Source organism: Primulina tabacum, chromosome 2, assembly GCF_025594145.1.
Source record: "Primulina tabacum isolate GXHZ01 chromosome 2, ASM2559414v2, whole genome shotgun sequence".
In the NCBI taxonomy this organism is placed as follows: domain Eukaryota; kingdom Viridiplantae; phylum Streptophyta; class Magnoliopsida; order Lamiales; family Gesneriaceae; genus Primulina; species Primulina tabacum.
Window position 1 is genome coordinate 46,521,405 of NC_134551.1, and position 17,480 is coordinate 46,538,884.

Consider the following 17,480-nt stretch of genomic DNA (forward strand, 5'->3'; position numbering starts at 1 on the left):
ACAAATTTTTTAAGATTTCAAGGAAGAAGTTTAAGGTGCAACCGAGAACAAAATTCTCAGGTAAGTTAGTTTCTTAATATCATTTTATCCGATTTTCAACTTCAAGTTTTACGCAAAACTTTCCCGATATCCAATTTTCAGAAAATGAAAACAATATTTTCAAGGCAGAGGTATCACGGCTCTGATACCAAATGTCAGAATTTTTTTAAAAAAAATCATGTTTCTGCACGTATATAAACATGATAAATAATATGCGGAAGTGAATCGAGTGTTACTTCCGGCCATTGAAAAATTTTAATTTCTCTGATTTTCTTTCCGGTTGAAGTCTTCTAAGCACTTCATCCTCTCGATAGATGGTGTATTTAGTTTTCTGAGGTGTGTGCTTAGGGATCTCAATCACCGCTATTTATAGGCGTTTCTCATACCATCGATGAGTGTATCAGGAGCCGAGAGTCAAAAGAAGAATCGTGTACGCATCTCAATTTTCTAAAGTTGAGCATGTTTGTCAAAAGTTATAGGCAATGGCCGTCACTATTTCCTACACGTCTGTTCTTCTTTTGATATGTGTCAATTTTCTTACATATACGTATCAAAACTGATTTAGAGTTGTCAAAATGAGTTAGATATGTCAGCGCTGCCCCCACCACAAACGAAATTTGTGGATTGAGTCGATAATTTTCCAATCCGTCAAAATGGTAAGCCGCCCCACTCCGCCTAATGATGGGTTGGGACGGGTTGCTGGATGACCTAACCCAACCAGCCAAACTACACAAAATTTTCAAAACCGTCATGCCGTCCCATTTCCCCATCTAAAGTAGATCCGTTGAGTTGGTAATTTCTCATCCATCAAAAGGCATGTGAGCCTGCTAGCCCATTAGGACATTTCTATATGATTTTATATATAAAAGAACTTTAATTTGAATTTGTATGTTCAATTTTTGGTAAAAATGTATGAACAAAAAATAAACTATTTTAAAATATTATTAAATAAGTTCATTTAAGTTCGAAAATGTATGGTTCGGCTTGAAATATATTTTCTAATTGTGGTTTTTTTAACGTAAAATTAGATTTGCGGCCTAGGGTGGTCGGTTATACGGTTTTTTGAATGAAGAGATAATGGCTAAGAAGTAAAACAAGAGATAAGTACTTATCAGTACAATAAAAACAAAAATTGACATAAAAATATCAAACAAACTTAAAATGTATTTCAAATAGTAGTCCAAATTATATGGAAAAAATCTATTATTAATTTTTAATTCTTAACTAGCTTTCTTTACCATATAAATTTTATTTTGTAGAATTCATATTATTATTGTTATTAGATACACTAATGTCTAATTTGAATCGAACTTTGGAAATTGAAATAAATTATATAAGGAATATGCATGATTTTATATTTTTTATGAATGTCTACTGACTATAGAAAAATATTTTCAGATATTGAATAATATGTTTACAGATATTGAATAATTTTTTTCTTGTATTATAGTAATAGAGCGACTTAATTAGGATTTGTGACTGATATATACTTGAACTTTTTATCTTTCAAATATTTTGAAAACAACATCCCAACACTAAATATGGAGCCTATCGTGCCATTAAAAAAATTGGAATTTTCTGTCTCAAAAATTGGGTAAAGTTGTGTCAAAATTGCACTAAGAATGTTTTAAAATCTAATGAATTAATGTGTATTTTATTAGTTGTTTAGGGTTTAGAAGACAAAACCCTACCGCTCTTTCTTCTATTTGGCAGTCTTGGAGTCGTGGTGCATCAATGCTTTTAAAGATGCCTTGAAATCTGGCAGAAGTTCAGTGAATTTTAATGTGCTACAGAAACAAAAGTATAGGAGTTTATCTGCTCAAACGGAGTGTGGAATGAAGAAGCTTTAAAGGTAACCTTCCCAACTTTTGAGGTTGAAATGATTTTAAATATAACCTCTGGGGTAAGAAGGGTTTGTTTTCTGTGGTTGCAGCTTAGTCTGAATTTTCACATCAGAAAAAGCTTTCTAGACAGTATTAAGGAAGTGGTTCTTTTGTGATCTGGCTTTGACGATTAATTTGTTGGTAGCAGTCACAAAAGATGGAGGTAAGCACAAGCAAGATGATTAACTTTAATGACTCTAATTATCAACTTTGAAAAAATAAGATGAAAGATCTTCTATTCATCACCAAGATGCAATTATCGGTGTTCAACGAGTCTAAACCAGATGATAAATCACATGCCGAATGGAACTTTGAGCACGAGCAAGTCTGTGGGTACATCCGAAAATTTTTCGATGACAACGTGTATAATCACATTTGTAAGGAGACATATGCTTACTTGCTTTGGACGAATTTGGAGACATTATGCATCCAAAAGTGGCAACAACAAATTGTTATATTTGAATAAGCTTTTCTAGTTCGATACAAAAAAATAAATCTTGTCGCAGATAATCTAAACGAGATTCAAGGATTCGTGAAACAGCTATTAAGTTATGACATAAAACTTGATGATGATGTGATAGTATTGATTGTACTAGCTTCATTACCAGACTCTTGAAAGACTTTGAAGATACCACTCACTAACATAGCACAAGGATGAGTCGTGAGTATGGACTTCATCAAGAGTGATATCTTAATTGAAAGAGACGAAGCGAAAATCTCAAGGAGTATCTACCTCACAGTTAGATGTTTTGGCTACTGAGTTAAGGGAAAAACAAGACAAAAAAAATACAAATAAAAAACCAAGAAGAAGTAGGTCCTCGAGGAGTTATGCCAACATAAAGTGTTATCACTGTGGAGAAAACATATATATTAAAACTATTGTCGACAAATGAAAGACAAACATGAAACCAATGACGAGCAAACAAATGCTATTGAAAAATTTAATGCTGTTCACGAGCTAGAGCAGGAGGAGTCCATAAATTTATCAACTCAAGTAACTAGTTGGGTGATCGATAGTGAAGCAACAGTCCATGTCATATCTCGAAGAGAATGATTTACATCCTACACACAAGGGGACTTTGGTGTGGTCAATATGGGGAATAGCGACTTATCTAGAGTCATAAGAAACGGAGATGTGAGATTGACTACCTTGGATTACTCTACAATGATCCTGAAAGACGTCATGCATGTGCCAGATATGCGCCTGAATCTGATATGAGTCGAAAGACTCGATGAAGAAGGTTTTTGCATAACCTTCTGAAACGAAGTATTTCAAAATGATCACTTGTGGTGATAAATGGATTAAAGATGTCGAAGATTTATGTAGTTTAGGAAAATCATTCTGAAAGTATGAATTATGCAGGAGAAGAGAACTCAACAGAGCACCGACGTCTTGTCCACATAAGTGAAAAGAATTTTACACACCTTGTGAGCAAGCACGTTCTGCCTGATATAAAGCAAGTTCATATGAAACAATGCACATACTAATTAGCCGAAAAACATAATAGGATATCATTCAAAATTTCACCTCCTAGCAGAGCCGATAAAAATTCTAGATCAGGTGCACTCAGATTTATTTGGTCTGATTCCATCGTCACTTGGATGAGCAAGGTACTAAGTAAATTTTATAGATGATCATTCTCGAAAAATTTGGATGTGGACACTCAAAACCAAGGACCAAGTAGCGGAAATATTCAACAATTTTCTAAACTTGGTTGAATGGCAAACAAGCATAAAACTCAAATGTATTATATAGATAATGAAGGAAAATATATTGCAACATTTGATGAGATATGAAAAAAGAATGGAATCAAACATCAAACGACATTATCAAAAACATCACAACTCAAGGATTAGCTTAGAGGACAAATAGAACTTTGGCAGAAAGAGTCAGAAGCATGCTCTCACATGCAAAGCCGACTAAAGAATTTTGGGATTAGGTCGTGGTTGCTGCTGCATATATATTGAATCACCGACCTTGTGTTCCTCTCAATTACGATATCCCAGAATAGGTGTGGCAAGGTAAAAAAAATTCCCAATAATCATTTGCGAGTGTTTAGGTGTCTTGCTTATGTTCATATACCAAAAGATGAAAGATAAAAGTTGGATATCAAATCAAGAAAATGTATATTTATAGGATATGACGAGGATCAAATCAGTTACAAGTTTTATAATACAGATCTCAAAAATCCTATAAGAAGTAGTGATGCCATATTTCTTAAGAATGAATTCTTGGAGACTGTGGAAAATGAGAATTTTGGATTTAGACAAGATTTGGAATGGTGGCCTTCAATGGTAAATCTACAACCAATTGAAGATTAATAATTTCAGAACGATCATAAGGATGATGATAAGATCCGTATTCACAGTGAACTGGAAGAGAAATGCGATCCTCAACCAGATATTTCTCGAATGAATATATCATGCTAACTAACAGAGGAGAACCAGATAGCTTTGAGAAAGCTACTACCAATTAACACATGGATAAGTGGATGAAGATCAAGCAATATGAAATGCAATCCTTGAATGAGAATGAGATATTTGAGCTGCTGAAGTTGTCGAAAGGCAAGAAAGCTTTGAAGAATAAGTGTGTGTTTAGGTTGAAGCACGAAAAACATAGTAATCAACCAAGATTCAAAGCTAGGATCGTCGTCAAAGGTTTCAGACATAAACATGGGGTCGACTTTGACATTTTTATTGGTAATGAAGATGACATCCTTCCTGATTGTGCTAGGGGTTAGCAGCTGAACTTGATCTGGAGGTGGAACAAATGGATGTCAATACCACATTCTTTCATGGGAGATTTAGAGAAAAAAATCTACATGGAGCAACCAGAGGGGTTTGCATAGAAGAGGAAAGAGGACCTCGTGCGAAGATTGAAGAAGAGTTTGTACGGTTACAAACAAGTACCAAGACAGTTGTACAAGAAGTTTGAATCTATAATAACTCAATATGGATTCAAAAAAACCGATGCAGACCATTATTTGTTTGTCAAGAATACCTCTGATGATGATTTGATGGTGCACCTGTTCTTTGTAGATGACACATTGATTGTTTGCAAATATACTTCTGAAATCAAAGGCCTAAAAAAACAACTAAGCAAGACCTTTTCTATGAAGGACTTGAGGCTAGCAAAATGAATTATTGGCATAAAAATCCATCGAGACAAGTATGCCAAAAGATCTGGTTGTCGCATGAGAAGTATATTGAGAAGGTACTTCAAAAGTTTAACACCGACCAAGACAAAGCTATTGGATGCCCTCTTGCCAACCACTTCAAGTTGAACTCAAAACAGATTCCGTCAAAGTGCCTATGGTACTAGTTCAGGTATGGCTGCTGCAAGTATTCGAAATCCTGGTTCTGTTCTCTGGGGTGAGCTCACGGAAATTTTGAAGGGATTGTGATTGTGCCAACAATGTGGTTAATCAGCTTGGTGTGTTTTCGAACTCGTTGGTTGCGGTCCAAGCGGTGACGAAACCTGATGAGTATTTAGGGATTGAAGGTTCCTCAGTTGTCCGAATTAAAAATATGTTGTTAGACAATACTTGTAACGGTATTTGGCATGTATGCCGCCAAGCTAATTTAGTGGCTCATAAGCTAGCTAAATTTGGTTTTTCTATTTCTCAAGTTGTAATTTGGAATGTTGTATGTGGTTTTACTTCTTTAATACAAGAAAGTTTTTTTTTTTCGGATTTTATAGAGTAAAGAATATTTATCCTTAAAAAAAACATATAAAAAAACAGTAACATACAATTATATAATAAATAATAAAGAACAAATACTGTAATCACACAGTGCGATCAGTGAAGTTCTTCTTTCAAATTTTCACCTAACCATATATATGTGATGTAGTGTGAATTTTTTTCGATCACATTTTTTATTTAATAAAATAAAAAAATGATGGTGTGTTGTGGTTCAGTTCGGATAGTTCAAATAGGAGTGTTCAAATTTCGGATAAACACGAAAAAATCGAACGTTGAATCGAACCAAAATCGAATTTTATTAATTCAGATATAAATATTAAAAACGAAATTTATTTAGCTCGGTTTCGGATTATATATGTCAAAACCGAACAGACTGAAAAAACCGAAATTTCATAAAGTTAATAATTTTATTGTATATATTTTGAGATGATATTAGTGAATGACGAATTATTTTGAATAATATTTAATTGATTGTTGTTTATGTAATTAATTTAGACTTTATATTTAAATATTTTACTAAGAAATCATGTAAAAAAATAACATATTACATTTTACAATATATTTATCTTATTAATTTAAATAATTGTATCAAAACCGAAATAACAGATCGAAATAACTGAACCATTTCGGTAGAAAACCGAACCGAAGAAAAATGATTCGGATATCAGATTATATATTTGTAAAACCGTAAACCGAAAAAACCGAAATAAAAAATCGAAAGCTGAATCGAACCAACCTATGAACACCCCTAAATTCAGGTGTTAACAAGGACAATTTCATGCATAACTCTTATTAAATTTTTTACATGTAATCTTTTTTTGACTAAAAACAAAAACTCTCAATTCGATACGATATCTTTCATCAGATATATAATAATTGTTCATATTAGTATAATGATTGAACCGTTGTTACTTGAGTTATTGTATGATTTTAAAAAATCAAAGTTATATTGATTTCATTAATTATAATTTTTTTATAAAACGATAAATATTTAATCTTATCGTCAATGTTTATAATATACCATTGGGCACTTCTATTGGCAGCATACATACCTTAATTTCCCCTCAAATTGATTTTTTTGCAACAATGTAGACGGTGGTTTCAGAGCAAAGATCGCGTTATTAAATTAATCATAAAAAAAAGCGTTGAAAAAGAAGCTCACGCCTTCGTGATATGTCCTGGTCGATGCCCACCAAGAAAACATGCCACCACCAGGAATCTTCCGTTTCAAACCAAACCCTTTTCAATTTCGTATTCAAATTCGGTTAACCCAATCTCGATTCCTCCAAATTATTCATCTCATTGATCATATGCTCTCCCTCTCTTCCTCTGTACATCTGTTGAATGTTAGGAAGGGTAGGGAGGATAATTGAGGGAAAATCGGTGAATTTCAGCTTAGTTGCTATGATGAGGAAGGCACAGGCATCGGCGAAATCGGGGCTCTCGATGCGCAACGTATTGTGTATGTGGTGGAAATTAGTGATTTTTTTATCCATTTTATTCTGCCTGTTTGCTTTTCTCAGGATTCAGCAGTATTCCCAAACTACACTTGCTGACAATTCAAGTGATCTGCCTCGTAGTTCGCGGAATTTTAGCGATCACTTTGATGGAAATCCCAAGGTCGCATTTTTGTTTCTGGCTCGGAGGAATTTGCCCCTTGATTTTCTGTGGGGGAGCTTCTTCGAGGTGAGGAGAGGTTCGTTTAATAAGATTTGAGAACGAATTAACTGGATTTTCTTTTAAGTAACTCTATCGAATTTTATTAATATTCAATATTTTAGTTTTGGTTTGTTTATTTTACCTAACTTTCTTCCTGCTTGCTGAACAATGTAATTTATATTTTATTCTTCATTATTGACGAAGTTTTTCTAGTACTTATCACGTTCAGTGTTTGTTTGGTTAATGAGATTGGACTTTTTTATACAAAAAAAATTGTTTTTTTTATCTGTGCGTCTTTTTTCCATTTTGCAGAATGCAGACCGCGCAAAATTTTCTATATACATACATTCAGATCCTGGTTTTATGTTTAATGCGTCTACGACAAGATCAGCTTTCTTTTATGATCGGCAACTGAAAAACAGCGTCAAGGTAACTCCGTGTTGATACCATTGTTTGAATATATATGGTGAGGTTGAAAAGGAAGAATTTAAAGATTTGTCACATGATAAGCCGATGTGGTAGATGGTGAACAGATAAGAAAATCACCAAATCTGGGAGATGAAAGAATCCCATTTCGAATCTTTTTTGTTACATGTAAATGTAAAAAATTGTCGATTGTCATGATAGAATAACGAAATTTTCAGTTTAGACTGAATTAACCCGGATAACATTTCGATGCCCTTTTTTGTGCTGATAAACTGGTAATTGAGTTTCTTTCCTAGTGACTTCAATATGATAGTAGGAATTATGATGTAGGTAGCCTGGGGAGAAGCTAGTATGATTGAAGCTGAGAGGGTACTGTTTGAAGAAGCTCTTGAGAATCCAGCTAATCAAAGATTTATTCTCTTATCAGATAGGTTATTGTCCTTCCTTCCAACAATTGTATTAATGGAATTGAAGAATATTCATCATTGTAAGGTTTATGTCGTATCATATTCCATCGTGATCTTTCAGTGACTCCTGTTGTGTTAGTATTCGTTTGAGTTTGGTGCTTGCTGTATTTTTGTAACTATGTTATCATAGGTTGACTTATTTCCTGCGGTGAAATTGAACTTTGATTGTGTTTTGGATGTTTCAATTCAACAGATGTGTCCCTCTGTACAACTTCAGCTATATTTACAATTATCTGATGAAATCTCCTAGGAGTTTCGTGGACAGGTATACAAGAGAATGAAACTCCTATATGGCTTAGTTGGCTTCATACGTTCATAAAGAAATTTAATTCCAAAGAATGTTTAGATCAATATTTGGTATTTAAAGTGATGCTTACTTCGTCGGCCTGTATTTTGTTTTTGGAGCTAGCTTTCTTGATAAAAAAGATGTGCGCTATAATCCAAGGATGTCCCCAGTTATACCAAAGAATAAATGGCGCAAAGGATCACAGGTAATTTTCTTGCTTGTTTTTAGCTAAATGATTAGATATTTTCGGTTGATCAGAAGTCCAGTACCACTGTAGATATAAAACTCCCTCATGCAGAGAGCTGGAAAAAAATTTGGTTATTTTGCTTTTTGGTACGAGGGACCCATCTTAATTTTCCCAACAGTACGTAAAGAATGATTTTATTTATCTTAAAGCACTCTGTTTCATTGAGTGCATTTTTGATAAGGGTGATGGTTCCCCAGTTTTACAGTCACTTTGAAAAGATTTTCCACATATATGACTCTGATTAGTTTGCTTACTCCAGTGGGTCACCTTAACTCGTAGACACGCGGAAGTAATAGTTACTGATGACACTGTCTTTCAAATCTTCAGGAACTTCTGCAAGGTATATATTTCATCCTCATGTCCCATAGTAATCCTTTGCTATCTCTCTCTCTGTGTGTGTGTGTGTGTGTTCTCTTCCTTTGCAACATACATAGTGCATTGGGTGATGATCTAATTTCTGTTTCGATGAAAAATTTCAACTTTTATCCAAGATTATGTGTATTGATCGCATAAAAAGTGCCTATCACTCTCTCCTGTAGTTAGCACACTTTCTGTTCAGGACTTTAAGCCCTGTCCACCTAAATTTGTTTATATTGTAAAGAAAAGTTATCTTGTTATTGCTTCTGGACAGCGTTTGCGTTCCTTTTCTTGCCACATTAATTAGTAGTGTTTCTCCTGCTCACGACTCCCCAAGTTAGCCCCATCACATTCCAAAAAAGAGAGGAATTTTTTGCTAGACATGTCAACTAAAACAATTCTTCTGCATTTTTTAACCTAAATCTAATCTTACCAGATTTTTAAACATGAATTGTTGGTGCACTTTATTTATAATTTGTAGGGTTTTGTTCTTTGCAGAGACGCCCACAAGTTGATTCCAGTGGGGGCAAGAAGAATCTTGTGAGTTACCCTTTGCGGCTATCTCTTTAATCATGATAAACCTTTTCATCGAGTGTTCTACACTCACCAGTTTCTGGATATCTTTGTCTTATTTTTACTTTCCACATGGTTGGCCTTTTCTTGGGTAAGGAAAATATCTGATAAAATCCTATAATTAAATCCAGAAACTTCAGAAACAGCACAATTGTATCCCGGATGAACACTATGTGCAGACCTTACTTGCAGTAAGTTACTTCTTTCTATTCCAGTTATTTGTTCTTTATTGTTGCTGATGGCATCTTGTTTAGGTAATATTGTGAACTGACCTTTCCTTAGGAAATAGAAATCATTATTTTCTACGCCTTCAATGTTTGCCACGAGGCCCACAATTGCAAATTGTATCCTGAAGTAGTTGGTCGCTATTTCTTTCCTGTCATTTTATAGATGAATGATCTCGAGTCCGAGCTTGAAAGACGAACATTGACCTACACCTTATGGAATCAATCCAAGACAAATTTGGAAAATAAGTTCTGGCATCCTTTTACATTTAGCTATGGAGATTCAGGACCTCAACAGATAAAAAGAATTAAGGTTTGTTGATGGCACCACCCGACATCATGTCCTGCTCGAAAGTTGTAGACTAGACTAATGTTCTGTTTTGAAGTAAACCGAATCTATTCATACTAATCCATGTTGCTACTATTTTAAGAACATGGAGAAATTTCAGATTATGCATGTGGCCTAGCCATGTTACACCAATTCAGTCTCAATGAAAATGTACCTAATTGTATCTGTAACTGAATGCATTTTAATGTCGACATTTTTTTACTTAGGTTAACTTACATTTTCCAAATGTATTTTTCAGGACATTAAGCATGTATATTATGCAACGGAATTCAGAACCGAGTGGTGCAGTAACAACCTGACATCCGTTCCCTGTTTCTTATTTGCTAGAAAGTTTTCACAAGGAGCAGCCATGCGCCTTTTAAGCCAAGGAATTGTTAATAACTTCGATGTTTCGGCATTGCTGGAGCCGCCACCGTGATTTTCATCAGCACTCGAGTTTTAGGTATTCAAACGCGTCTTCAGCTTACGTCGTAAAATAAGTTTGTCACAGATTCTAGTTGACTACAGTGGAGAGTTTTGCATCTCTAACATTTATGTCAGGACACACCTTCCTATACGACTTAGATTAGATTAGTGAGCGTAGTTTAAGAATTCATTCTTTGTATGAAACAGCAGAAATCAAAGAAAGCCATATGTCTTGATGTCCTTTCGCTGAATAAACAAAAATTCATAATGAACTTAGAACGGTATCAAGACCCAAGAAAATTGAAGGGAGTTAGATTTACAGCTTGTTACGGGTTTATATTATTATTTTCCAAACTCAAATTCCATTAAATCTAAAACTTTTAATAGGATTTGGAATTTTGGATAAGTTGAATGAAATTTCGTGAATTATAAATTTCATATTTCCGAACGCCGAAAAAGAATTTGCAAATCGAAATTCCACGAATTTCACATTTGCCACACACACGATAAGTTATAATTCAACATAAAGGTACACGATAAGGTTTGTTTGGAAAGAAAAATTATTTCTTTTGATGTACGTTTGGGAATGACGGAGCAGAGAAGTCATCTAGGTTGTAATTGGTTGACTTTTGGATATTATTGAAAGAATATAGTGACTCAAATAAATTAAAATGATCATTAAGGAAAAAAAATCCTTGTAAAACGAATTAATGCAAACAAACTCATTGTTATTGATTTGAAACTTCTAACTCCAAATCAATTGATCCAAACATAACCTAAATTTTTTTTATGAGTCGAATTTTAAAATGACATAATAAAAATCCTTAAACCGTCTCAAGGGTTAATTTTTTTTATATGAATCCCCGACTCATTTTAACTAATGAAAAATATTAGTTTTTGTGTTAAAAGTGTTAGTTTTTATTGCGTCTATGAACAAGTATTACGAATATAAATTCGTGAAACCATCTCAGGAATGAGAGAACTACCTAAAAAAGTCAAATCTTTTTAATTCAAAGGTTGAGTTTTCTCCTCGTGATTTACTAGATGCGATCTGGTTGAAGTGGGGTGGGAAACTGCGTGATAGTTTCGTCTCTTTCTTATTTTTGGGTTCCCTCCCAAAAATGAAATATACAAATATCAATTATAATTTAGTGTAATTATCTATGCCTATAATATCTATAATATATTATTAAGTGTAAGACTTTTAAAATAAATATTTGGTTTCATAATTACCTTCTTACTCTATTAAAAATTTCCCCAAATCACTTCAAATTTTACATATAAACAAAATCCAAACAAACTTCTCTTTTAAATTAAAAAAACTCTTCTAAATTGAAAATAATTTTGTGTTAATTGTTTATCATTATTTGATCAAAATAAAAATAATAATAACACATGCAATGCGTATGTATCTTTGACTAATATATATAATTTATGGACACATAGGAGGCATTCCGAATATTGCCCCTTTTTTAATTATTAAAATCAAAAAGGCTTGAAGCCTGCGATTGCAGCACACGGTGTGCGTTTTTTTAAATTTTTTTTTATTAATTAATTAGGTTAAATTGGAGATAAATTTCTAAATTCAAACTCAACTTTATCCTAATTCCATACACTTAAAAAACTTTGTTTGTACTCCCTAAAACATTAAAAAAGACAAAAATACCCTTAATACCTTATAATGTTAATGATTGATTTTCTGGGAGAAAATGATATCAGAACCTAGCTAAAATTATTTTAAACATACAAATTTTTTATTATTATGTAATTAAATGTTTGAGGAGGAGAAATTGCTCAAATAACATGAATCCGAACTCAGGTTCGAGATTAATTATTTACAGGATTTATTCCAGAACTCTGAAATATTTGAAACAGGAAGATCTAACCAAGGTTAGATATCAAGAAAACAGGGGAACTTATCATAGTCCTAACGTAAACTTATGATTCAAAATAACAGGTTTCTAGAAATAGTACCGGATTTCTCTAAACTTTCAGGAGATCTTATAGAAATTCAAAAGACAATACAGAATTATAACAAAATGTTGTATTATGTACCACAAAATTTGGAGAAAATCCTTGAAAACCAGGAAGAAATTCTTGGAATATTAAAGGATATTCGAACAAGAATTCAAAGTCTAGAACAACAACCAAGTTCTAATAGAAGGACTTCAGAAGGAAGATTACCACCATCATTTGGTACTGAACCCTTATTACATCAAGAAAGAAGGCCAAATTGATGCCAAAACCTTTAACTAAAGAAGAAAAAATGATCAATCTAATCAAAACAGTCTCAGAAAAGAAAATAATCTGATTATAACTTTAGAAAAGATTGGTCTAGAGGATCTCCAAAATCTTGCAGAATCTTTTACAAATTTCAATGTTGTAGATCTAAAGATGAACGCAACAGGTGGTGAACAACCCACCATAACCTGGTCATCTTCGCAGGAACCACCAAGAGAAAGTGTTGGATCTTAGAATATAAATATTAGAGAATCTCAACCAGACTTTTACACTGGCGGAGAATCACACCCAGCAGGAACAAAGTCAAGGAAGATTCAAATTCCTTGCACCAAACACCCTATGTGAAATTTGTTTTAGAACCTATACATCTTTATGGGGTTATTCTTAACCTAGATGTATTAGACTTAAAAACAGAGAAAATCTCATAGATGATTGGACATCCGCTATGAGAATCGCAGCAGGCAAACTTGATCTCAACATAGAAGGATTCATTAAATTTTTAGAAATGAGTCTTATGGGATCAGTTAAAATTGCTTGGATATGATTTCGGCAGACACCAAAGAATCAGTCTTAGACGGAGAATCTCTTAGCGAGATAGCCGGAAGAATGACTACCTTTTTTAAAGCACAATTTACAGGGGTAGATTATTTTAAAAGTCAAGTTACAGAGAAGAAAAAAAATACTCAAGCTCGTTATAATCTTGAATTACATGACATATGTTTAGTGGATGAATATATTATGTTATTCACTAAATGAAATTCAGGGGTCGAAAAAGATATAGCAATGCGACTTTTCTTCGCCAAAATACCAAGTCCCTAGAGGGAAATGCTAATAAGGGAATATGTCCCTGGCAATCCAGATACATTGGCACGAAGAGCCTCTTTTCTCAAAGGAAAATTGGCAGGATGGTGTCATTTGACAGCATTACAAAAAAAGAGGTATTAACAAACGTATTCCTTTGTGTTGTATTGAAAATGATCTTCCAACAATTATTGGAAGTAAACCACAAAGGCAGAAGAGAAAAAGTTTTAGAACTCATCCTTATGCCAGAAGTGGAAGAAGTTCTTGGAAACCAAGAACAGTTTGGTCTATACAAAAGGCTAGATCTTACGAATTTGGGCAAAGAAATGGACCATCAAGAAGTAGAATATCATCTCAAGCATCGAGTACTTCTCGAAGAACATGAAGAACACCTACAAAGAAAACTTTCAGAAGAGCTCACACTCGAACTAATGAAAGTTTTAATGATTTGTAACTGCTGGACATGTGGAGCAAGAGGTCATATCTCAACCAATTGTCCATAAAATGAAAAAAGAGATATTAAACGCTTCGATCCAACCCCGGATATTGAAGAAACATTTTATTATCAAGATCTTATTCAAGTATATCGATTTGAAGGTATTGCCTCAGACGAAAGTATATATGAAGAAGAAGAAGTCTTAAGTCGGGAAGGATATGATGGAATAGACTCAAAATCTGACTGAAGAAGAGGTTGTTTCGACACAAAAAACATGAAGATTTGTCTAGTTTCTTTAGTCAGACAACAATATCCCATAACATGGTCCAAATGATCATGAGAGAAAATCCTAGCCTTCAGAGGTATCAGGGATTCTCTACAGAACATGTAGAAAAATTCTTAAGAAGTCTTAGCCTAAAAAATAGAAAGCATCATCTAATCTATAAAGTTTCCAGAAGGCAAATGGTGATTCCAATAGAATTTACAGGAAATATAATGGAGATTCAACTAATTTCTTCTGAAGAAATTAAGGAGGAAGATAGAAGTAGAAAGAGCCATGTCTTGGATTCATATCGGAGCTATCCAGATTATGATAAAAGCTACTTTTAAAGAAGAAATAGATTCACCCATTGATATCGCTATATGCGATAAACGAATGTGTAACCTTCAAGATTCAGTAGTTGGGAACAATCTCAGGAAAATCTCTATCCAGGAAAAATTGAATGAGTAATTTATCCAAGAATTGCCTATAACCTGGCAGATCGAGATTTCAGTCCAGCTTTGATATATGTTGCATCAGAACTTCAAAGAAAAAAAACTGAGGAAAGAGGGTAATAGACCGTATTCTATCACCTATCAAATTTCATATGCTCTATCTAATACACATTATTCATAATTGTTAACTAAAAATGAATTTATTGAAATAACTGAGATATTTGGAAAAAATGGCTCAGACAATTTATCCAGAAAGAGTTTAGTTTCCCTTAATACAGGAAACATATATCCAAATATAAGACAAACCGATTCTATAAAACAATCAAAGTCTTAGACTGAAATCAAGAAGACTATCTTTTCATGGATATAGAATTACGAGCTACAGATAGAGAAAAACACTTGTCCAAGAAACCCAACAGGCACTAAAAAGCTTTTCGACAATAGGAAAGCTTAGATGTCCAGAAGGGTGGAAGGAAGTAAAAATAATATTTGATATTACAAAGCAAATGAATCAATTTTTTTGTAATATCATATACTATTTAGAACAACATATGATAGGAACTTACCAAAGAATGATCAACATCGGAGAATTAGAAGTTCATATCCAAGGAATTCCAGGAAAAGAACCAGATCTATTGGTTCTTGGGCTAGAGTTTCTCGAGGAATATAAACCTTGGAAACATTTAGAATTTGGAATAGAGTTTATGGCTGAGGATAATATGTGGAAAATTCAATGACCACAAGCTCATTCTCGATATACATTTCAGTAGGAATGTTACACGAATAATATAAAGCGTAATATTTTGCTGCTTATAATGATTCAGGCGTTGGAATCTGTACATCAAAAAAAGGAGTTTTCCAAATGATTTGGAAGAAGAATTACCTAAGATTGCTGGAAGATATTTCTAAAAGGATTTTAATCTTATGTAAAGGGATTAAAATGACAGAATCGTGATTAGAGGTGCTGGACAAACACCTTAGTATAAGGTAAAAACACCACCAATTTATTTTCATGATATAGGAGCTGACATTCTGTTCAGAAATAATTTCTACAAATGTTTAAGTCCTACACGCAAGAAAACGAGACTAGACGCTTAGTGTTCACAATACTTTGTGCTCAAAAAATCACATTCCAGAGACTAGGAGAGGTATTTTACAGAAAATTGTCAATTCAGTTTCGCAGCAAGCATGGTGATGAAGGAAAACTTATGTACCCAAAGATGAATGATTCTAAACGGTTTGGAGAAACAATGCTCCAATTAATAGCAGATAAGAAGCTCCAACCAGAAGAAAATAGAATGCCTCAAGATAGCTCTACAACAGAATGATGTAGAGTTTGAATCAAATGTATCATTAGAAGATGTCAAGAAAAGGATCAAAGAAAATTACAGTGAAGATCCCTTGGCATGGTAAGATAAAAATCAACTCAAAGCTTGCCTTAAAGTTAAAGAAGGTAAAGAGTATGAATTTGTTCGATGCAAGCCTATCCCAATGAGCATAGTTGATCAAAGGGATATGCAAATTAAAATCAAGGAACATCTAGAACATGGTTTGATCAAAGCAGGAATTTCACCATACAGCAGCCCATGATTTCTTGTAAGAAATTATGGTGAAATAAAAAAGAACAAATCCAGACCAGTTATTAATCACCAAGAAATTAATAAGATTCTTGAGTTTGATGTGTATTTTATACCTAGTAGAGAACATCTAATTAGTTGCATACGCAATGTAATATATTCTCTAAATTTGATTGTAAATTTGGTTTTTATCAGATTCGGATGGAGGAAGAAAGCGAGAAATTCACAGCTGATTGAATTTCTCGGAATAGAAATCGACGAGTTTAGAATAATTTTGCAGGATCATAGAATAGAAAAAGTGCAAAATTTTCCAAAAGAGCTAAAAAAAATAAACAAGTTCAAAGTTTTCTAGGAGTTGTTAATTTTGTTGGAATGTTTATTAAAAACCTAGCAAAACATAGAAAAGTGTTCAGTCCATTACTGAAAAAAAATGATAAATTTATATGGACGAAAGAACACACACAAGGACTTAGCCAACTAAAGGAGATTTGTAATTACAAATCTCCCGAAAATGACTATTCCCCATGACGAAGATGATCTGGTATTATATACAGATGCCAGTGATAATTGGAGGACGGCAGTTTTAACCAAGCTCACAGCAGAAGGAGAACAACCTGCAGATATTGCAGTGAACTTTTCTCAAATGCAGAAGCTATAAGATGACATGTCAACGAAAAAAGGGCTTTGGAAAATGACCATTATTTTTACTTGCAAAAAAATTTAATTTAAAAGTTGATAACACACAGATAAAAGCTTTCTTGAGGAATAGAATCTAAACCCGACAAGACCAGATTATTAAGATGCCAAGCATTATGTCAAAATTATATTTTTGATATTGTGATTATTAAATCTCATGAAAATATTCTTGCATTTTTTAACAAGAGATGGATAGCGGTGATATCGATGACATCATAAAAATGCAGAGGCATTTGAGATAACACCTTGAAATGATTCACTTGAGTTCAAGAAGCTTGTCCTAAATGCAGAAGTTACGGGTAGGCTACAACAAGCCGATAAGAGAATTATCTCTGATGGAATCATAGGATGCTTACAGGCTTATACTCAACTATGGTCTGTAATACATAGGTATAT

The 17,480-nt window shown here is 33.5% G+C and overlaps 1 protein-coding gene across 1 annotated transcript; it reads left to right on the plus strand.

The window, feature by feature from the left end:
• Window positions 1-6,751: 6,751 nt before the first annotated feature.
• LOC142532859 (glycosyltransferase BC10-like) lies at window positions 6,752-10,938 on the plus strand. Its single transcript, XM_075639383.1, has 10 exons — window positions 6,752-7,312; window positions 7,598-7,714; window positions 8,042-8,142; window positions 8,372-8,443; window positions 8,588-8,669; window positions 8,971-9,051; window positions 9,567-9,608; window positions 9,773-9,832; window positions 10,032-10,178; window positions 10,453-10,938. The coding sequence occupies exons 1-10, from the start codon at window positions 6,971-6,973 to the stop codon at window positions 10,630-10,632; spliced, it is 1,224 nt and encodes a 407-aa protein (XP_075495498.1). The 5' UTR covers window positions 6,752-6,970; the 3' UTR covers window positions 10,633-10,938.
• The last annotated feature ends 6,542 nt before the right edge of the window (window positions 10,939-17,480 follow it).